Here is a 22,686-nt window from a genome sequence, read left to right as displayed (position 1 = left end):
ACCTGTGCTTGACCCCTGGCTATCCAAACGGACTCTGCTTAATCTGATTACCTGTGCTTGACCCCTGGCTAGACTCACGGATCTCAAGTCTCCCGCATTTCTGCATTTCTGCATTTCTGCAGCGGCTCCCGCACCCCCGGAGGCACCTCCCGATCTCCCGGGAATTATGTGGCGGGGAACAGCTGTGATCACTGATCTGCTTTGTATAGAATTTTAGCAGACAGCCACTTCTCCTTCTCTCCCTCCCATGGCTATCAGCTAAAAAGCTATACAGGGAGATCGGTGATCACAGCTGTCTCTCCTGCTGCACCGAACATCCCCAGCTTTTCCGTCTACTCCTCCCCCGGCCCCCTCCGTGTCCTTCTCCTCCAGCCCCCCTTGTCCCCCGCAGCCGGCTCCCCTCCTCTCCTCTCCCGCCGGCTGTGGGGGGAACTAGTAATAGGACACAATGAGTGAGATCACTCCTGTGTCCTGTGTTTACTCTGCTCAGTTTATGAATGGACAGGAGCCTCTGTCTCCTGTTCATTCATCTTTAGTGCTGAGAAAGGGACTAGGGAATGTGTCCTCAGTCCCTTTGTCTGTCTCAAAGGGGAGATGCCAGGGGTCTGTTTAGACCCCTGACGTCTCACCAAAGCCCCCCAAAAAATATTTAAAAAAAAATTGTAAAAGAAAAAAAATTCTAAAAAATGAAAAAGTGTAAAAAAAAAATAAAAAAACTACTGACACCACTCTCCCCTGTCCTACCAACACTGTCCACTGCCCCAACCCCCTCCCCCCAAAAAGCATTGTGAAAAAAAATTAAATTAAATTAATAACAAATTAAATTGTAAAAAAAAAGCAATTATTAAAAATAAAAAAAATACTGACACCGTCCACATTTTACAGAAAATTTACAGTGGCTGCAGATTGAAAAGTAAAGGTCATTGTTTATAACATTCAATTACAAAATTACAATATGGCTTTTGTAGCAGTTGTATATTTTATATTTTTTTTGTTTGATATTTTTTTTCCCACGCAAGTGCAGTTACCATTTAACTTTAGAGGTTCATTTTGCATATACAGCAATTCCAAAATATCTCACTCAGCCCACTTCCACTATTTCCACTTGTATAGTATTATTTTGGAGCCGCAGTCTCTACCTCAGACTGGAACTACTGGGGAAAGTGAAACTCCATTCTACTTCCTACATTTGTCCTTTGCACTAACTGTAGGATTTAACAGAGCAATAGAGAGAAAAGAAGAGATGGTAATTCTTAGGGTTTATATACACTATAATAAAAATATTTTATAACCATGTGAAGCAGAATCCTATGGTCAAATATGTTTTTTTTTCAGAATAAGGGGCAAATTTCCATGCTTGGTGTAAAAATCAAAACTGTGAAAAAGATAGTCAATGTAAAGGAATCAAAGTGTATCCAAATAAGGGCAGCTGCATCACAAATATTGCACACAACAACAAATAAAAAAATATATACACAAATTTATATGCTATCCCTACACACTAATCCAATATTTCACATAAAAGTATTTAAAGTGCAAAAAGGGCAATTCGAATGTGATTAGTAATCACTGTGTAAACCATAAACGTAAGGTGCAAAATAGAAATTAAATCAATATAATCAATACATATATAATTCATATGCAATAGCCATAAACATAGAATGCAAATTTAATTAAATGTGATCAATACATTTATCAGGGTTAAAAAAAATTTAAGTGCCCCGCCCCTAAGTCCGTCCCTAAACACGCCCTTGTAAATTAACTCATGAAATTACACTATTAAATGTTTTATGCAGAATTAAGTTCCAAAAATAAACAACAACTTTAAAAATATTAACATAAAGCATATCAGTGCCCATCAGTGCAGCCTATTAGTGCCCATCAGTACAGTCCCATCAGTGCAGCCTATCAGTGGTGCCCCATCAGTGCAGCTTATCAGTTCTGCCTCATCAGTGGCCATCAATGCAGCCTATCATTGCCCATCAGTGCAGCATTTCCGTACCCTTCAGTTTAGCCTATCTGTGCCCATCAGTGCAGCCTTATTCGTGCCCATCAGTGCAGCCTATCATTGCCCATCAGTGCAGCGTGTCAGTGCAGCGTATCATTGCCCATCAATTCAGCCTATATGAACCAATAAATATCATTTTATATTCACCAATCTATTCATTTGCAACAGCATGCTTCATTTAAAGTGCCACTTCCTTCTCTTTTTTTTCATATAGACAGGGATGGAGGCATGTGATCCTATCAGGTCTTTGCTTCATTTAAAGTCCCAAACCGTTCCTTTTGTAGTACACTGTGATTTATTAATCACATTTGAATAGCACTTTTTGCACTTTAAATACTTTCATATGAAATATTGGATTAGTGTGTAGGGATAGCTCATCAATTTGTGTATATATGTTTTTATTAAGGTTTTGATAAAACAATACAGCACAGAAATGAGCCAATGGGATAGACATTTGCAGATGATAGGCTCGGGAGCCAACATGGTTGAATCATTCATCCATATACATAGGACAAGAGTAACATATGATAAATCAATCAAACGTGACCAGAACCATTAGGTACCTATGATGAGTATATAATCAGAATCCCAGGTAATAGGTGCCCTGGCGGCAGGCATTAGACCCTGGTCCAACCATATAATCATATAGTAAATATCAGTGACGGGACAAGGTCATTCGGTGCCCAGGGCGAAGATGGCAAACTGCGTCAAAGTCAGTGTCAGTGGGAATCGACTATGTTTCCTGTGTGTGCTGCTTTTTACTGCAGATCGATTTGAGCGACCATTCACTCTGTAAAGATTGATTGATTATCAGCACAGGGCTCAGGGCAACATGTCACTTACCACCGCCACCTGCTGCCAAATGCCATGTGTCACTTACCACCATCACCTTGTAACAAAGCCACAACAAAAACTTTAAGTATTAAATGGAATTTTCTCTTATCTATAGTTTTATCCAATTGTTTAATTCTTAATAATTACGATCTAACATTTGTATTGTCTACAGATTACAACCCATTGTTCAAACCTAGTCTTTGCTTTTTCCTGTATTTTGGCAGTTTTTTCATCAGTGCTTAGATTTTAGAAGCGGAAACACTATACTGATTGTGAAGTTATTTCTCACACAGCAGCAGTAAATCAGTGTGGCAATTAGGGATTTTTATAACACTAGGAAGGTTAATGGCAAGAGGTTTCAAGGCTGTTTATAGCAGAGATAGTCCCTAATGTGGAATTCATGTTCTAGAATTGTGCAATCTTATATTTGTTGCAGAGTGGTAACTTTGACACATTGATGTCGTTTGATGATATCACAAACAAATGGCCACTGCCCCCACCTGTAACTGGCCTTTGCAGCAAGGTGCACATGGAAGGGCAACATGCATCTTTAAAATGAATTGGCAATTTTTTTTTCTGTTCCCTTACCTGATTTATGCCTATATCTATTTTCACTTCCTCCATTACGGGGCCACGGCACCATGCGTCATTTTGAGTTTTGCATTGGCTCCTGGGAGATCTTGGTCAGCTTGGCATGGTGTCTTCGGAAATTCTTGGTGAGGGGATGCACTGGACACTTTTGCTGCCATTGTGCTATATACTGGGTGTCCAGTGAGCCCCTGTTCCTTTAAGGAGGGGCAGGCTTCCTCCAGACCTACCTGCCCTCTGCCTATCCATTATAATGCATGTGCTTCTACTATGGAGGCTCTCAAAATTTAAATTTTGGACTGCAGATAATACTGGGGTGCCATGAAGTAGCTCTGCAGCTTACGCATGTATTTGCAAATGTGTGCAAACCAAACCCCTGTTTTTTAATGCAAACTGTTAGACAGGACAATTCGGTTGGTTGCAGGCCGGTCGGTAAGTTGAGCTGGGAATTGTCTTTGGTTTAGTTTGATGATATAAGTTGCAATTCATCATGAATGTGTAGCACCCTCTACTTAGGTAGGTGCTAGAGCAGTGGCGGCTGGTGACGTTTTAGGATGGGGGGCGCCAGACCCCACCCTTCCTTTTTGACCCCTCCCACTTAGTGAAACTGGGCATGGTTTGAGCAAAATTGTGGGCGTAGCTCTAAGGTGGTGTGGTTAGCGTCTGAGATGAACGAGGGATGGCGGCAGAGGGAGAGAGGGATGGAGGACAGCAGGCCCAGATCCTACACAACAATAGAAATATGTGTATTCTAGAAAGTTTAACAATCAGCAGATAGATACTCCAAACACCTGGTGTTAGCACTTCAATCATCCCGTCACCATGGTTGTTATGGTATCAGGATAAATGAAGCGCATTATTTCTATTATTACATTGTAATATAAAATTAAATCATTCAACTCACCATAATGCAGAATCAGTGGGAGCCCTGAGCGTGTCACCAGCCATGTCGCCTGCCACCAGATGCCATCAGGCCACCCAGCAGAGTCCATCCTTACATCAGGTGCCCACAGCGGAGTCCCTCCTTACATGCAGCCTCTGTCCCCCCAAATGCAGCCTCTGTCCCCCCAAATGCAGCCTGCGTCCCACCAAATGCAGCCTGCGTCCCATCAAACGCAGCCTCTGTCCCACCAAATACAGCCTCTGTACAATGCAGCCTCTGTCCCCCCAAATGCAGCCTCTGTCCCACCACATGCAGCCTCTGTCCAATACAGTCTCTGTCCCCTCAAATGCAGCCTCTGTCCCCCAAATGCAGACTCTGTCCCCCCAAATGCAGACTCTGTCCCCCCTAATGCAGACTCTGTCCCCCCTAACACAGACTCTGCCCCCCTAATGCAGCATCTGTCCCCCCAAATGCAGACTCTGTCCCCCCTAAGGCAGACTCTGTCCCCCCAAATGCAGTATCTGTCCCCCCTAGTGCAGCATCTGTCCCCCCCAAATGCAGACTCTGTCCCCCCTAATGCAGCATCTGTCCCCCCTAGTGCAGCATCTGTCCCCCCAAATGCAGACTCTGTCCCCCCTAATGCAGCATCTGTCCCCCCTAATGCAGCATCTGTCCCCCCAAATGCAGCCTCTTTCCCCCCTAATGCAGCCTCTGTCCCCCCTAGTGCAGCATCTGTCCCCCCTAGTGCAGCATCTGTCCCCCAAATGCAGCCTCTGCCCCCCTAATGCAGCCTCTGTCCCCCCTAGTGCAGCATCTGTGCCCCAGAGTGCAGCATCTGTACCCCAGAGTGCAGCATCTGTCCCCCCAAATGCAGGCGCTGTCCCCCCAAATGCAGGCTCTGTCCCCCTTAATGCAGCATCTGTCCCCCCTAGTGCAGCATCTGTCCCCCCAAAGGCAGCATCTGTCCCCCCCAAATGCAGCCTGCCTGTGTCCCATTAAATGCAGCCTCTGTTACTTCAAACCCCCGGTCCCGTTCTCTGCACAGCGGTACTTACCTTGCTGTTGTCCTCTCCTGCGGTGTCTCCTTCCACTGGCAGCGGCGATGGAGCGGCATACTTCCTGTTTCCTCTCTCGGGCGCAATGGGAGAGAGAATCAGGAAGTGACATCAAACTCAGATGTCAATCAAATCTGAAGCACCGAGTAACTTCTGCCCGGCGCCTGTAGTATATATTACTATAGGCGCTGGGCGGAAGCTACTCTGCGCTGCAGTAAGCGCCCCAAGGCGGGCTAAACGCCCGAAAATGAAGCGCCACGTCTGCAATCTCGTGATTGCATAGACGTGGCACTTCCCGTAAGCGCACTGTGTCCGGCGTCGCACTGTATCCAGAGTCCGAACACAGTGCACTTAAGGAACTTTTTTTGGATTTTTTTTTTTAAAGGGCCAGTTTTAAAAAATGTTTTTTCTTTTTATTCTTATTTTTTTTTTTTTTGTGGCTGCCTGGAGGAGGGGGGGGGGGGGGAACAAGCGTCCCCCTATGGACGGGCCGCCGCTGTGCTAGAGGTGAGATTTTTGGTGAGTGTGGGTAAACTTAAGCAGCCCTAGCTGGAAGCTAGGCCTGTTTGTTTTGATCTGTGTGGGCTGGGAGTGGCTCAGAGTAGGCTGGTGACTCACAGACAGCATTACCTGGGACTCAAGTGCAGGACAAATCCCTTCAAGAACGCATGAAGGATCTGAACAGGAGACACAGAGAGGAGTCAGCAGGAGCTAGTACTGCTGGGCAATTCTTCAGGAGGAAACCACCAATGTGTGCAGCCAGGAGGGCTGGTGAGTGACGTGCTATCGGGAGGACTGGAGAGGCATGCCAGAGAGGACTGGGAGGATACAGTCAGAGCTGGGTGTGGAGCCAGTGAGGATTGCAATGTTACGGGCAGTGGAGTCGGGTAGCTGCAGCCAGGAGGGCTGGCAGGGCCTGAAGAGGGATTACTGGGAGCAGTAGTACACCATAGGTCAGCTAGCACATGAAGACTTCTTATTCATTTGCTGGAGGAGCACAGGGAGTGAAGAGATGGACAGCTGCTGCCAGAGTCTGTCAAATGTTGAAGATAAAGAAATCCTAACAATTTTGGTCTCTGACGAACTGACAACAGCCTGGAAGTGGATTCTGCTATTGATCTGAAGAGGCAGTGAGTGCCAGAGGAAAAGACATTCATTAAGGAATAGAATAAAAGGACCACAACTTTCTTCATCATCATCATTTGTACATTTACACCTAACTCTCAAATACTGGCTGTATGGAATATTGTTCACTAGAGATGTCAGAGAGAAGCCAGTAGTGTGCTTGAAGTATTTGTAGAGTGCTCCACATTTATCCACTGAAACAATCTATGTGCATCCACTCATGGGCTTGATCATTAATGAAGAGTAGCTAGCAAGCAAGCAAGCACGTTCGGTGCGCTCTGGAGTTACAGCTGTGCCTAGATTATATGTCTTTCCTGATCCTCTGTAGCGGGGGATCATGGCCATCTGGTAAGAAGTGATTCTTTCTATAGTGGTGGTGGATTGCACATATTTTTTGTCAATCAGTGGTTGAAGATTCATCTCATCTGTGGATGGACTTTACTCCTGACTTGTGCACGGGTGGATGTGACACTCTCCAGTCATTTATACACAGACTGTTTGTCTTATTTTGATATGGACTGATTTTTTACTTATAACTTGCATGGCTTACAAATTTTTCATATATGTTATTCACAAGGTTCATGATTTATTAATTATTCACATATATTTACTATTCACATTGAATTGTGAATGGTTTGCACATTTTGTGTATTTAATTTATGGTTTATACCTGTTTATATTCACAGGTTTAGCGCGATTCTAATTTTTCTTTATATACCGTATTTATCGGCGTATAACACGCACCCCAATTTAGGAGGGAATTTTAAGGAAAAAAAAACTTTTAGGAGGGAAGTTGAAGGGAAAAAAACTTACATTTAAATGCCCATCATTGCAGCCTTCTCAGTGCAGCCATGTCAGTGTAGCCTTGTCAGTGTAGCCTTGTCAGTGCAGCCTTGTCAGTGCAACCATGTCAGTGCAGCCTTCCCCAGTGCAGCCTTGTCAGTGCAGACTTCCCCAGTGCAGCCTTGCCCCAGTGATCCCTGCCATTCTGGGCTTCAAAATCGCCGACCGCATTTTGAAAATGGCGCCGCCGGCGCCGAAATACACAGAGCCGGTCCTCGGCTCTTCCCGGCGGCTCTCGTTCACTTTTCGGCTCCACTCGTAGTCCCGAGCGGAGATATCCGAACCTAGCCGAGTAGGTTCGGATGACTACGAGTGGAAAGAGAACGAGAGCCGCCGAGAAGAGCCGAGGACCGGCTCTGTGTATTTCGGCGCCGGCGGCGCTATTTTCAAATCGCGGTCGGCGATTTTGAAAATGTGACAGCTCGGGATCGCAGGGGATCGGCGTATAACACGCACCTGCGATTTTCCCCTGATTTTAAGGGGAAAAAAGTGTGTGTTATATGCCGATAAATACAGTATTTTTCACTGTATTGGTGTTATACAAGAGAATTGCTGCTTCCATCACACAACAAATTCATCACTTATAGGTGTCTTTTATATATCTTAGCGCAGTTTCTTTTTCTTTCTGTTAAATGTCTACAAGGTGATTGGGAAGTGAATGCCGGGCTGTACAGGGTGACAGGTGGGCCACAATTTTCAGTAGCCCCTACGAGGGTACCGCTACAAATATATTTAGGAAAGATATAAAACATATCTTACCTGCAGCTGTAATGCTCAGTAATAGGAGAAAGGATACAACAAAGGATGGTATGAAAACCTTCATCTCTCTTCTTCAAAACTCCCGTGAGAAAAAAGAAAGCAACTAGAAAACTATCGTAGAAGGAAACTGACTTGTGTGTTCGTGTTCAGCAGTAGAAAGAGAATTCCTCTTCTGGTTATACTGTGGATGAAGATGCACAGTTTTGGAAGTGTACAGCTCTTGTGGTCAAACTGTGTCCAACCAATTAGCTAGTGGGTGTCTATTGCTATACACGTACATCAAGGTCACATGAAAAACCCACAAGCTTGTAGCTCATGCTACACCACAGTGGCAGGTACCCAGCAAACATTATTTTGCCCAGAAGAATACCATCATCTGCCATTTATTTTTCACTGAAGACCATCCCTGCCTTTCACCAGGGGAAAGCAATGAGGTAGTAGGAGGCCGAGGAGGAACACGAGGAGGAAGGTTGTGGTGCTGGCAGTGAGGAGGAGTGTTGAGGTTCTGCCAGTAGGGAGGAGGAATCAAGTACTGGCATTGGAGAGGATTGCTAGGGATGAGCAAACTGGGTCAACTTTCGTTAGCGGGAGGTTCAACAATCCCAGAGCGATGTCCATGAATCCCATGTCTAAAGTCCATTTTCAAGACTAAAAGGCAACCTATTGTCGAAAAAAGGGCATAGGGAGCTTGGCACTGTCATGAGAGTCATGGGTACAAATGCTAAAAATTGATTTAAAAAAAAAAAAAGTTGTGCAGGGAAAGAACTTTTTTATTCAGTTTAACCACTTCAGCCCCAGAAGATTTGCACCTGGGGGCCCCTAAAAAGAAAATTATATTGTGGAGTTAACTATCGCTGTAATTATACTTTAACTAGTTCAGGACCAGCATGTTATACTCCCCTCCTGTCCAAGCCATTTTTCAGTGGTTTGATAGTTTGACTGACCATTACTATTTCATGTGACATTGTGCCCAAATGAATTTTATTCAATTTTATAAGCCAGATAGAGCCTTCTTTTGGTAGTATTTAATGACCATTAAGTTTTTTTCCCCCTATGATATAAATAAAAAAGACAACCATTGTGACCAGTAAAAAGGCCAGGGTGGGAAAGTGACCATGATGTATCAGTTCACTTTGGTGGAGAAAAATAAAGTTACCATCACACCTATAGGATCCCAGTGAAAATTATGGGTTTCACCTTGCTGATCGTTCACATGTACTGCTGAAGAAGATCTATTGAAATGCTTTGAGTGTATATGTGGATTGTTTTGGATCTAAACAAATATTTTAAGGCTATATATTCCCTATTTTATTGTTTGGTTTGTGTTCTGGCTTTTAGTGTATGTTATAATAAAATATATGGTTTTTATACATACAGCGTTTTCCTTGTATCTATATTATACTCTATAAGTCCTTAGATACTACCACTCTTGTTTGTATATTCTAGATTTAAGGATGAGGACATATAGCACATGGTATATTGGATAATACATTTTCATTTACTTTTGCTCTCCTATGACCCAAAATCAGCTAATAGATGGCTATTGCCCGCTATCAGCTGATGTCACAGAGCTGCTTTAGAATCTGAAAGTACCCTGACAATATTGTCAGGATCCACCCGAATGCCTGATTGGCAGTTGGCACGTGATTTTGTACTTTCTCCTGCAGGGGACGCACATGCGCGCGCCGCTGGCGGACCACTTCTGCTGTTAATAATTCACAGCAGAAGCAGATCTGAGGGTGCCAGGCACTGGATGTCCTCTGGCACCCCCCGATTGTCGGTAATACACACAGAACTAAGATCTGCCTATGTAAACAAGACAGATCTCAGTTCTGACAGGGGGAAAGGAATAGATTTTGTGGGAGCAAAATCCATCTCTTCCCCTAGTAAAAGCACCTCATACAATACACAAAAACACTGGTTAGGCACACAGTTAACCCTTTTATCCTCCTAGATGTTTAACCCCTTCCCAGCCAGTGTCATTGGTACAGTGACAATGCATATTTTTAGAACTGATCACTGTATTAGTGTCACTGGTTCCCACAAAGTGTCAAAAGTCCCACTATAAGTCACTGATCGCCGCCATTACTAGTATAAAAAAAAAAAAAAATTCCATAAATATATCCTATAGTTTGTAGAAGCTATAACACTCATGTAAACCGATCAATATACGATTGGGATTTTTTTTAACCAAAAACATGTAGCAGAATACATGTTTGCTTAAATTTTTGAAGAAATGTATTTATTTATTTTTTTATTGGCTGTTTTTGAGCAGAAAGTAAAAAATATTGTTTTTGTTTTTCAAAAATGTTCTTTTTTTGTTTATAGCACAAAAAATAAAACACACAGTGTCGATCAAATACTACCTAAAGTAAGCTCTATTTGTGGGAAAAAAAGACATAAATTTTATTTGTGTACAGCATCGCACGACCACGCAATTGTCAGTTAAAGTAACGCAGTGCCGTATCGCAAAAAATGGCCTGGTCATGAGGGAGGGGGGTAAATCTTCCAGAGGTCAAGTGGTTATACAAACTTTATTTTACAAATTAATATTAATTTACAGGTTTCAGTTGCTGTGAAATGATATATGGTTCTTGTTTGTTGTCTATCAACAGTTCAGCAACCTCTTCTCCAGGAGAGTCGGTCCATGGTCAATCCGATGATGGATGTATATCTTCTGTTTAATGTGAAAAACAACCTGGGTTAGTACCTATTGTTTAGCAGTTAAAAGAAACGTCATAGAATAAACCAAAATATATTGCAGTCATGCCTGAGCAACTCTAAAAAAAGCAAAAATGATATCTTCTTTTCAGTAATACCATGGGACGAGATTTTACACTAGTACAGTGATGGAGAACCTTGGCACCCCAGATGTTTTGGAACTACCTTTCCCATGATGCACAACTACACTGCAGAGTGCATGAGCATCATGGGAAATGTAGTTCCAAAACATCTGGAGTGCCAAGATTCGCCATCACTGCACTAGCATGTGTAATGATGACTAGATATCTTCAGATCTGCTCTTCTGTCTGTCTGCTGGAACAGAAACTGTTTTGTGTTTAAAAAAAAACCAAAACAGTAAAGTTAGCCCAATGTTTTTGCATTTTGTGAAAGATGAAGTTACGCCGAGTAAATAGATACCTAACATGTCACGCTTCAAAATTGCACACGCTCGTGGAATGGCGCCAATGTTCGGTACTTAAAAATCCCCATAGGCGACGCTTGAAATTTTTTTACTGGTTACATGTTTTGAGTTACAGAGGAGGTCTAGGGCCAAAATTATTGCTCTCGCTCCAAAGTTCGCGGCTATACCTCACATGTTTGGTTTGAACATCGTTTTCATATGTGGGCGGGACTTACGTATACGTTCGCTTCTGCGTGCGAGCACACGGGGACAGCGGCGCTTTAAAAAAAAAAAAATTTTATTGTTAATTATATATTTTTTTTTTTATTTTGACACTTTTTTGAAAAAAAATAATTGATCACTTTTATTCCTATTACAAGGAATGTAAACATCCCTTGTAATAGCAATATGACATGTCAGGTGCTCTTAATAGTGAGATATGGGGTCAATAAGACCCCATATCTCACCACTAGGCTGGGAAGCCTGAAATGAAAAAAAAAATAAAACGATCGCTGCTTCCAAGCCGAAGCGGCACCGTTTTTTTAAATGGAGAGGCCGGGCGTGACGTCATAACATCGCGCCCGGCCTCCGACGATCATAGAGACTCCGGGGACCATCTGGTCCGCCGGAAATCTCTATGATCTACATCCGGCGCCGGCGGATCCACTCTCCACCTCACCGATCGTAATGGTGAGTCGGAGCTAGCACCGGAGGGCGGCGGGAGGGGGGGGATGTCCCCTCTCGCCTCCCATAGGAACGATCAAGCGGCGGAACGGCCACTATGATCATTCCTATGGTGTAGAGATTCGCCGGCTGAAACCGGCAATATCTGAATGATGTCTGTAACTACAGGCATCATTCAGATATACCCGCCCAAAGCCCAGGACGTCATATGACGGTGGGCGGTGGGCTAGTGGTTAAGTTATAAGCAATAATAGTGTGTAAGAAAAAAAAATGTTGATCACATCCCCAGAGTAGTACAGTGTTACTACTCTGGGGATGTGATCAAAACTGTACAAAAAGAAAAAGAATGTAATAAAGAAGAAAAATATATATATATATTTTTTAATACTGTCACCAGTCAGTTTTCCTGATCACCACCACACCAGTTATATGATGATGCTGTCCTGAACTGGTGACAGTATGCAAGAATTTTTTTTAAATTTTTGAAAAAAAACATTATTTTTAATTTCTTCATTTTCCAAAAAATTGTGACAAAAAATTACAACTTCAAAAAACTTGCCATGCCTCTTACTAAATAAATTGAACTGCCTACTTTCCAAAAAAGGGGTAATTTGTGTACTATCCTGGCATTTTTGGGCCTCAAGAAATGAGCTAGGCCATCAGTACATCAGGATTAATTGATTTTCAGATATACATACCATAGTTTGTGGATTCTATAACTTTCCTACAGACTAAAAAATATACACTGGGGGAGTGTGGCTTGCTACGGAGCCAGATGGCAGCTTGATCCAGGAGCTCTTGCTAACACAGGGATACAGCGGTACATAGCGACCCTCTGGGACACATTTACACCGGCCTTTCCAGGCAATCCAACCCCAGGACACCCTGTTACAATGACCAGAAAAAGGAAAGAACAGAGGAAGCTGCAGCGCTTGATGGACTTCTTCATACAGAAGCAGCATGGAGGTAGGCAAGATGGCGGCAGCCCGGCATCTACACCAACTGCCTGAGCTCAATCTAAAGCACACTCAGGAGTATCGACACAAAATAGTGGCTCCCCAGATACCTCTCAGTCCTACCTTCCCCAGCTAATGGCAGTCCGGCAAAAGCCAAATTCCGGCTGGATGGACTGGATGCAGTCCAGCACCTAGCCCTATCATGGAATCAGGGGATGACACTAGGGAGATGCCAGATTCCATTGAATCCTTCCCTACCAAACACCAGCCTGTGATGGACACTGTTCTGAAAGACATTCTCCTCTCACTCAGAAGTTCTTTACAGGCAGATATGATGAAATGCATGCACAAATTTAACATTGATCTCCAGGCTGTAGAATCTAGAGTGGAGCACATAGAACACAAAATGGGAGAATATGCAACCACCATCAATGATTTGGTGGATTACATGGAAGAGAGAGAGGGGGATACTGAATGTATGAAGGCTAAAATAGCAGATATCGAGGACAGGTCCACAAGAAATAACATGAAAATAAGGGGGATCCCTGAATCTGTCCAGCAATCTGACCTCCGCTCCTTCGCGTCCTCACTATTTCAATCTCTCATACCTGACCTTACCGACATGGATGTCACCATAGACAGAATCCACCATTTACCCAAACCTGCATACTTACCTGAACAAGTGCCCAGGGACGTAATACGCCGTCTCCACTTTCACCATGCTAAAGAGCAACTTTTGATGGTGATGCGCAAAAGGGATCAAATCCCTACCCAATATCAAAATTTTCAATTTTATGCCGACTTGTCCCAATATACATTGCAAAAGGGGAAAAATTTAAATACTATCACTAAGACATTTAGAAACCACAAAATTGTCTATAGATTATTTAGTTATCCCACTAAACTCACCATCGTGAAAGAGGGAAGCACACACATAGTGATATCTCTGGAGAAGGGTCTCTCTCTACTGGAAAAATGGAAGATCCTCCCTGAACAAGCAGAGGATCGTACTTCAGCAAGACCTGCAAAGCAGGTGGATCCAGAATGGAAAAAAGTCACAAACAAAAATGCTAAATCACATTCATAAACCCAGAGGGAACAAAATGTCTACCTTAATCCCTGGGAGGTTACCCAGGAGAGCCTACCGGCTCGAACTTACCCCTCACCCAAATTTGAGCAGCGTAGTGCTGCATACGGGTATTTTTCTTACCTACTACTGTTAAGGGGAAAACCCTTACCAATGCTCTTATTTCACCAGTTATATGGTTACTCTAACCCTTTACTTCTGTGTTTCTATGTTTTGTTTCTCCTTTTCTCCTCCACTATCACAGTCAACAACCACAGAAAGTCTGCAAACTTGACAAACTTCATATAGCAGATCCCTCTGAAAGGATCTCCATCTGGCTGCACATACAATTCCGCAGGTCCCTGCAACTCGTCAAAGACAGTGAGTATGCTATGAACTTTTATACTTTGCAAAATACATGTAACTTGCCTTCTCCACTTTGGCCACAAGAGGGAACCCACATCCTAAAAATGAAATTACTTCATGCACACAATACAAGCACAAGACTTCCTCCAATATGGGAATGACATTCCTCTCTATAAACTCTAAAGGCCTTAATCAAATGATAGTTTGAGTGAGGAATTAAAATTGAAAATGGTCTTGTGAAGTCTAAGCTTCTAGTATTTGTCTAGTAATGATTGTTGATTTCATATAATGTTTTGCTGTAAGCTTGTACCACAATATACTGTATTTATATCTCTCAATGATGATGTCTTACCTGCGTTTTATAGACAACTTCAAAAAGCATACCAGCCCGACCACACACACAATGACAGCAATTGTTATCCCTATGACCAGCATGATCGGAGTGTGATTTATCTCATCTGCGGAGGTGATGAAATTAGGTCAGTATTAAAATCTATTGTGGGGCTAAATAAGAAAAACTGCTACAGCTAAATAGGAAACATTACATAAAGGCCACTTAAATTGGTACTTAAAGGAGAAGTACAGCCAAAGCTTGTTTGGCTGTACTTCACCTGTTTGTTCTGCACTTTTTAGCAGACAGCAGGCAGAAGCCCGCTGTCAGCTGATGTTACAGAGCCAGTCCAGGCTGGGGCAAGATCATGACAATATGGTCAGGATCTGCCCACAACCCTGGACCAGCACCTGGCTGAGGCTGTCAGCAACCTGCTGACAGCCTGAGCTGGCTGCTCCTGCCTCCTCCACAACCCAGCGCTCTAGTAGGGGGGGGGGGGCAGAGAAGAAAGTCGATGACTGACAGTCAACAGCTCTCTGCTCACAAAGCTGTGAAAACTGAGCATTCAGCAGTCTGTGAGCGCTCGGTTCTTCGTCTTAGAGCCGGCAGGGGACAGATGCATCGGACCGATCCACCTAGGTACAGTATCCCACAAAAGTGAGTACACCCCTTACATTTTTGTAAGTATTTTGTTATATCTTTTCATGTGACAACACTGAAGAAATTACACTTTGCTACAATGTAAAGTAGTGAGTGTACAGCTTGTATAACAGTGTAAATTTGCCGTCCCCTCAAAATAACTCAACACACAGCTATGTATGTCTAAACCACTGGCAACAAACGTGAGTACACCCCTAAGTGAAAATGTCCAAATTGGGTCCAAAGTGTCAATATTTTGTGTGGCCACCATTATTCTCCAGCACTGTCTTAACCCTCTTGAGCATGGAGTTCATCAGAGCTTCACAGGTTGCCACTGGAGTCCTCTTCCACTCCTCCATGACAACATCACTGAGCTGGTGAATGTTGGAGACCTTGCACTCCTCCACCTTCTGTTTGAGGATGCCCCACAGATGCTCAATAGGGTTTAGATCTGCAGACATGCTTGGCCAGTCCATCACCTCTGCTTCAGTATGTCACAGTACATGTTGGCATTCATGGTTCCCTCAATTAACTGTATCTCCCCAGTGCCGGCAGCACTCATGTAGCCCCAGAGAATAACACTCCCACCACCATGCTTGACTGTAGGCAAGACACACTTGTCTTTGTACTCCTCACCTGGTTGCCGCCACACATGCTTGATCCCATCTGAACCAAATACATTTACCTTTGTCTCATCAGACCACAGGACATGGTTCCAGTAATCCATGTCCTTAGTCTGCTTGTCTTCAGCAAACTGCAGGCTTTCTTGTGTATCTTCTTTAGAAGAGGCTTCCTTCTGAGACAACAGCCATGCAGACCAATTTGATGCAGTGTGCATCGTATGGTCTGAGCACTGACAGGCTGACCCCCCACCCCTTCAACTTCTGCAGCAATTCAGGCAGCACTCATCTATTTCCCAAAGACAACCTCTGGATATGATGCTGAGCATGTGCATTCAACTTCTTTGGTCGACCATGGCGACGCCTGTTCTGAGTGAAACCTGTCCTGTTAAACCGCTGTATGGTCTTGGACTCCCTGCTGCAGCTCAGTTTCAGGGTCTTGGCAATCAAGCTGTACACTCACTACTTTACATTGTAGAAAAGTGTCATTTCTTCAGTGTTGTCACATGAAAAGATATAATAAAATATTTACAAAAATGTGAGGGGTGTACTCACTATTGTGAGATACTGTAAGTATGATTCTTGAAAAAAAAATCCTCAGCTTCCCTTTTCAGGTAAAATCAAAAAGAAACCAGCATTAATAACAGCAGTCTTTGTTTTTAGTCCATCCTAAACTACTCTCTCAAGACAATGTTAGTGCCTGGGTCTCCATTGCTCCCACATAGATAGAGGAGCAACACAGAAAGTGTGCTACAGGCCGAATCAACAGGTAATAATGCCACCACAAAATCTAGGATTTGTAAGTTGCAATATATTAAATTTTTGTTTTTGGGTTTAGACACGCTTTAAGGCATGTTTGACCCTAATCACTAACATCTCATATAAACTTTACCATGTTAATGGTTATTTTCAAAAATTGCCTTTAATATCTTTAAATCTGTGGGTTTTTCTATAATACCTGGTGATCCCCCCATGAAGGTCAGTGTTCAGGCTCTTCCTAATAGAGGGTGACAATGCTCCTTATTAAATTTGAGGCTAGGCTTTGCATTAGTAGATATTGACTTCCATTACAGGTGCATATCTAATTAGAACTGGGCTTCACGTGTCTAATAAAACAAATGCAGGCCATACATGGGTCGAATTCTGAACAAATTTTCTTTCGAAAATCAGAATTTTGTGCGTTTTGTGATCTGATGGTGCCACCATTCATTTCGAAGTTCGACCAACCAAGCCTTCAGTTTCACCTCAAGTTGCTACAGAAAAGAATTTTTGTGGCTGGGAATCTTTTCTTTCCAGGTCACTGCTCATGTACATTTCTTTTTTGATTATATTTCTTGCACTATTTTTCCATCATTTATTAGAAATTTGTTCATTTTTCAAAACATTTCTAACATGCCAAATCACTCAAATTCAATGGCTGCATGAAAATCTCCATTGCTGTAGCCCACTAATGGTGCGAAATTTGAACAAAAATTCTTAGTTACAATTTTAAAAAGAAAATTATTTTGGTATCCGACCCATGTATGGCCTGCTTTAAGCTCGGTTCACACTGCTGTGACGGCAAAGCCGGATGACTTTCCCTGAAACTTTGCCATGCGACTTCCTTTCTGACTTGATCCAGCTTGGATGCTATTTAAGAGCCTGTACAAGGACTGAAATTGCACCCAAGTCAGACCAAAGTAGTGCAGGAACCTTCTTTAAAAAGCAAAGTCAAAGTCACTGGTGTAGTCACTGGTAAGCGACTGGTGTAGTATCAGTTAAGATGGCTCTCATAGGCAAACATTGATCATGTTTGGATCATCATTGGTCATGCGACTTGGGGTCTCACAAGTCGGATCCCAATGTCGCAGCAATGTGAACCAAGCCTCAAGGGGGAAGATTTTCCTTTCAAGCCCCAAGATATATCGGTCTAGCTAATGATTTCCTTTCATAAACAGACATTAGTGACTGAACAAATATACAGTATATGACCAAGAGACACCAAGACTGTCCTCCTACATGCTGGGATGACCAAGGAGGCAATCAGGGTTGCAACAAAACAGTTTCTTGTCTTTGGCATTGTAGCAGAGCGTCCCAGAGAGAGCCAGGAAAAGTCCTGTTCGGGGTTTATACATCTCCCAGGCTCCTCTCATACAGGTTCAGGGATCTCTGATCCATGGTCCAGTTCAGGTCTTGGTCCTCTCCCCCAGGCTAATTTAAGCTCACCTGAGCAAGACAGCCTTGGCTCTTGGCCTGGGATACTCAGACTACTTCTGTGTAGGAGAGCAAAAAGGTATGTGGAAGCTGACAAGCTGTAGGCTTGCTCAGCTTAGTAGTTAGGATCTGTAAATATTGTTTAGTTAGTGCCGAGACACGGCTAGGTTTTGTTTTGGCTATTTTTGTTCCTATTTGTTTTTTTTTGGAACACTGTACAGCACCTGTATATAGACTTGTATATATCAAAAATAAACACCGCACTGTTTGTCACTATTTCACTGGATTTGGTATCTGTGCCTGAAAGACTGCTCATCCCAGGGAGCTTTGTACCTGCCACCTGTCCCCCAGGTTACATATGGTGGAGACTGCGACCAGCTGTAGTAAGTTACTACTTAAAAGGCCAGTACCTAGAGTGACTAAACATGGAGGAAATCCTAAAACAATTGGTGATATCCAATGCTGCACAGCAACAATCCAATGCTGCACAGCAACAAGCAAACGCTGCACTGCATCAAGCAAACGCTACACAGCAGCAAACAAACGCTATCGCACAGGAGCAAACCAAGGCGCTGTGCCAACAGATTGGTGCTGTACAGGAACTATCGCAGAGGCTGTTTGAACAGCTAGCCACTGATGCAAAAGAGGATAGGAAAACCCTGGCTGCGGTTGTGGAGACGCTAGCACAGTGGTCACCTGCTAAAGTTAATGTTGTTGGAGACAAGCCCTCAGCCATCCATGTGGGTCGCTTTCTTTCTAAAATGACTGCAGATGATGATCCAGAGGCCTTTCTCTTAACGTTTGAACGGACCGCTGAGAGGGAAGGTTGGCCCAAAACCCAGTGGGCAGGACTGGTCGCCCCCTTGCTGTCTGGAGAATCGCAGAAGGCCTACTATGATTTGGAGTCAGCAGAAGCAGGAGACTATGAAAAGGTCAAGCGGGAAATCCTGGCGCGACTTGGTGTCACCTTGGCAGTTCGAGCACAGCGGGTCCACAGCTGGTTCTTCCAAGAAGAGAGGCCCCCAAGATCGCAGATGTTCGACCTAATTCACTTGGTGAGGAAATGGCTACAGCCGGAGTCCCTGTCTGGGCCACAAATAGTGGAGCGTGTGGTCATGGACCGGTTCCTGAGGGCACTACCAGTTCCTCTGCAGAAGTGGGTGAGTCAAGGAGACCCCAACTCGGCGGACAACCTCGTGGAACTTGTTGAAAGGTACTTTGCTGCAGAGAACCTGGTCACCACCCCTACAGCCGCACGGACTTTCTGCCCAAAGCCACGGTCTCCCCAGGCAACCAGTAAGACTGTTCCAGGGGAAGTGGGTGGTAAGCATGGCAAGGAAATAGGGGGGAGGATTTTTGGTGCCAGGACTGAAGTTTGGCGTCCCAAACAAGGGAAGCTACTGCCTGTCAGCAAACCAAACTGGGGAAACATCAGGTATTTTCGTTGCCAAGAACTGGGACATGTTGCAGCAAACTGTCCATTGACAGATGAACCAATGCAGTGTGATCTATCTATTAGAAGTCTATGTTTGCTGCTGTTTCATGCGCTGCAGCACCAAGTATGGGAAAACACATGTGCCAAATGACTGTTAATAATAAGCCTATTGCGGCCTTGCTGGACTCTGGAAGTCTAGTGACTTTGGTTACAGCTGAGATTGTTGAAACTGTGAATTTGCATGCTAAAAAAGTTGCTGTGATCTGTATACATGGGGATACCCGCGAGTATCCTATAGCCACTGTTCAGTTTAAAACTGGCTTAGGTACGGTGACCCATCCGGTCGGACTTGTGCCCCACTTGGTGCACGAGGCCATCGTTGGTAGGGACTTCCCTAAGTTTTGGGAACTGTGGGATCGTCCCGACCCGGTCGCAGTAGCTGACTCAGTGACAGAGCCAGACCTCCTGGCCGCTACTGAAAATGTGGGTTCAGGGGACTCTTCTCAGTGCTCCCCGGGTCTTCCTTTCTCAGTTATGGCAGGAGAGCTGGAGGAGCCTGAGGAGGTCCCCACAACCAGTGGAGCTGGACAGCCATCTGCTGAATCTGAACCTACGTTGGAGTTTGCTGACCTTAATGTACACAAGGAAAATTTTGGTACCAAGCAGAGAAAAGACCCAACCCTTGCCAGGGCCTGGGAAAATGTAATGGTGATTAATGATGTACCTGTCGAATCAGGGGACAGGCTCTGTTTTCCTTATTTCAGCAGCAATGAGGATTTAATGTATCGTGTATGTAAAAAAAAATGATGAAGTGGTTGAACAGTTGGTGGTCCCTAAGCCATACAGACGGGTGGTGTTGGAACTTGCCCATGGGCACTTGCTAGGAGGTCATTTAGGGGTTGAGAAAACGACTGAAAGGGTGTTGCGCAGGTTTTATTGGCCCAGGATACAGAAGGATATTGAGAATTATTGTCAATCCTGTCCTGTGTTTCAGATGTCAGCCCCACTACCCCTCTTCCGAAGTCCTTTAGTGCCCTTGCCCATTATTGAAGTGCCCTTTGAGAGGATTGCCATGGACCTTGTGGGTCCACTCCCCAAGTCTGCCCGAGGTCATCAGCATATCCTCGTAATCATGGATTATGCTACCCGTTACCCAGAGGCCATTCCCCTACGCACCGCGTCTGCTAAAAACATTGCCAAAGAGCTGTTTATGGTGTTCAGTCATGTTGGAATCCCTAAAGAAGTCCTTACAGACCAGGGCACCCCATTTATGTCATGAATAACTAGAGAGCTGTGCAAGTTATTTAAGGTGACGCAATTGCGAACCTCGGTGTACCATCCTCAAACGGATGGCTTGGTGGAACGCTTCAATAAAACATTAAAGAGCATGTTAAAAAAGGTTGTTGACAAGGATGGGAAAAACTGGGACTTCCTGATACCATACTTGATGTTTGCCATCAGGGAGGTTCCCCAGTCCTCCACGGGGTACTCTCCCTTTGAGTTGCTTTATGGGAGACACCCTCGGGGACTCTTGGACATAGCCAAAGAAACTTGGGAGGGGGAGCAGACACCCTATAAAAGTGTCATTGAGCATATCGCTCAAATGCAGGACAGGATAGCAGCAATCATGCCGATGGTAAAAGAACACTTACTGCAGGCCCAAACAGCTCAACAGAGGATATACAACAGGGGGGCCCAACTCCGTGTTTTCTCACCTGGCGATAGGGTCCTGGTGTTAGTTCCCACTGTTGAGAGCAAGTTCCTGGCTAAGTGGCAGGGTCCCTTTGAAGTAATTGAAAGAGTTGGGGAGGTCAATTACAAAATATATCAACCAGGAAAAAGGAAGCCCGAACAGATTTACCACATAAACCTGTTAAAGCCCTGGAAGGATAGACTGGCGTTAACTGCGAGGTCCCTCCCGGTAATGCCTAGGGGTACTGAGTCCCCTCTGATCCCTGAGGTCACGATTCCAGACACCCTGTCATATTCTCAAAAGCAGGAAACTAGAGAATTCCTGATAAGAAATAGAGAGAAATTTTCAGAGTTACCTGGCACGACTTCAGCAGTTCAGCATGATATTGTTACTGAACCTGGGGTCCGTGTCAAGCTCAAACCATACTGAATTCCTGAAGCGAGGAGAAAGGACATAAGCGAGGAAGTTAAAAGAATGTTGGAGCTAGATGTCTTCGAGGAATCCAATAGTGACTGGTCTAGCCCCATCGTGTTAGTCCCAAAACCGGATGGCACTTGGAGGTTCTGTAATGACTTCAGGAAGCTTAATGCAGTGACAAAGTTTGACATGTACCCAATGCTCAGAGTAGCCGAACTTATAGACTGACTTGGCAAGGCTCGCTATCTGACCACTTTGGACTTGACAAAAGGTTATTGGCAAATACCCCTGACTGGTAGCGCCAAAGAGAAGACTGCATTTGTGACCCCGGAGGGTTCCTTTCAATATAAAAAAATGCCTTTTGGGTTGCAAAATGCCCCTGCCACATTTCAGAGGGCCATGGACAGGACTCTAAGACCCCACCGACAATATGCAGCAGCATATCTAGATGATATAGTGGTACATAGCACTGACTGGGAGTCTCACTTTCCCCGTGTCCAGGCTGCCCTCGATTCCCTCTTCAAAGAAGGTTTTACAGCAAATCCAAAAAAATGTGCCATTGGTCTAGAGGAAGCCAAGTATTTGGGCTACACTATTGGGCGTGGTGTCATAAAACCTCAAGTGAATAAAATAGAAGCCATCCAGGAATGGCCACATCCTGCAAACAAGAAGCAGGTCAGGGCCTTTCTTGGCATTGTGGGGTATTATAGAAGATTTATCCCAAATTTTGCAACTATAGCTGCCCCACTGACAGACCTTACGAAAGGAAGAGACTCTGTAATGGTGAAATGGTCCTCAGTAGCAGAGGAATCTTTCCAAGTCCTGAAGAAGGCTCTTTGTGCACAACCAATACTGTACTCCCCCGATTTCTCCAAAGATTTTTTGGTTCAGACGGATGCGTCTGATGTTGGTATCGGGGCAGTACTATCATAGGTACAAAATGGGGAAGAACACCCTGTGGTGTACCTAAGCAGAAAGCTCAATGACCATGAGCAAAGGTATGCAGTCATTGAAAAGGAGTGTTTAGCCATAAAGTGGGCCGTGGATGCACTCAGGTACTATTTGTT

General features: G+C 44.2%; 1 protein-coding gene across 4 annotated transcripts in view; it reads right to left on the bottom strand.

Annotated features, from left to right (window-relative positions):
- LOC141107553 (antigen-presenting glycoprotein CD1d-like) overlaps positions 1–22,686 on the bottom strand; it is a 114,274-nt gene that overhangs the window by 49,111 nt on the left and 42,477 nt on the right. The window contains exons 5-6 of one of the 4 annotated variants that reach the window (XM_073598373.1): positions 14,644–14,749; positions 10,477–10,772 (exon numbers count right to left, since the gene is read on the bottom strand). The exons of 2 other annotated variants lie outside the window; for them this stretch is intronic. In XM_073598373.1, the coding sequence (XP_073454474.1) occupies positions 10,712–10,772; positions 14,644–14,749 (167 nt within the window). In that variant the 3' untranslated portion in view covers positions 10,477–10,711. Of the gene's footprint in view, positions 1–10,476; positions 10,773–14,643; positions 14,750–22,686 lie in introns of those variants that run through there. One more of the 4 variants, XM_073598375.1, reaches the window with a different exon arrangement.

Source organism: Aquarana catesbeiana, linkage group LG09 (genome assembly GCF_042186555.1).
Source record: "Aquarana catesbeiana isolate 2022-GZ linkage group LG09, ASM4218655v1, whole genome shotgun sequence".
Classification (NCBI taxonomy): Eukaryota; Metazoa; Chordata; class Amphibia; order Anura; family Ranidae; genus Aquarana; species Aquarana catesbeiana.
The sequence above is the reverse complement of the archived record's forward strand: the minus strand, read 5'-3'. Positions and strand labels throughout refer to the sequence as shown.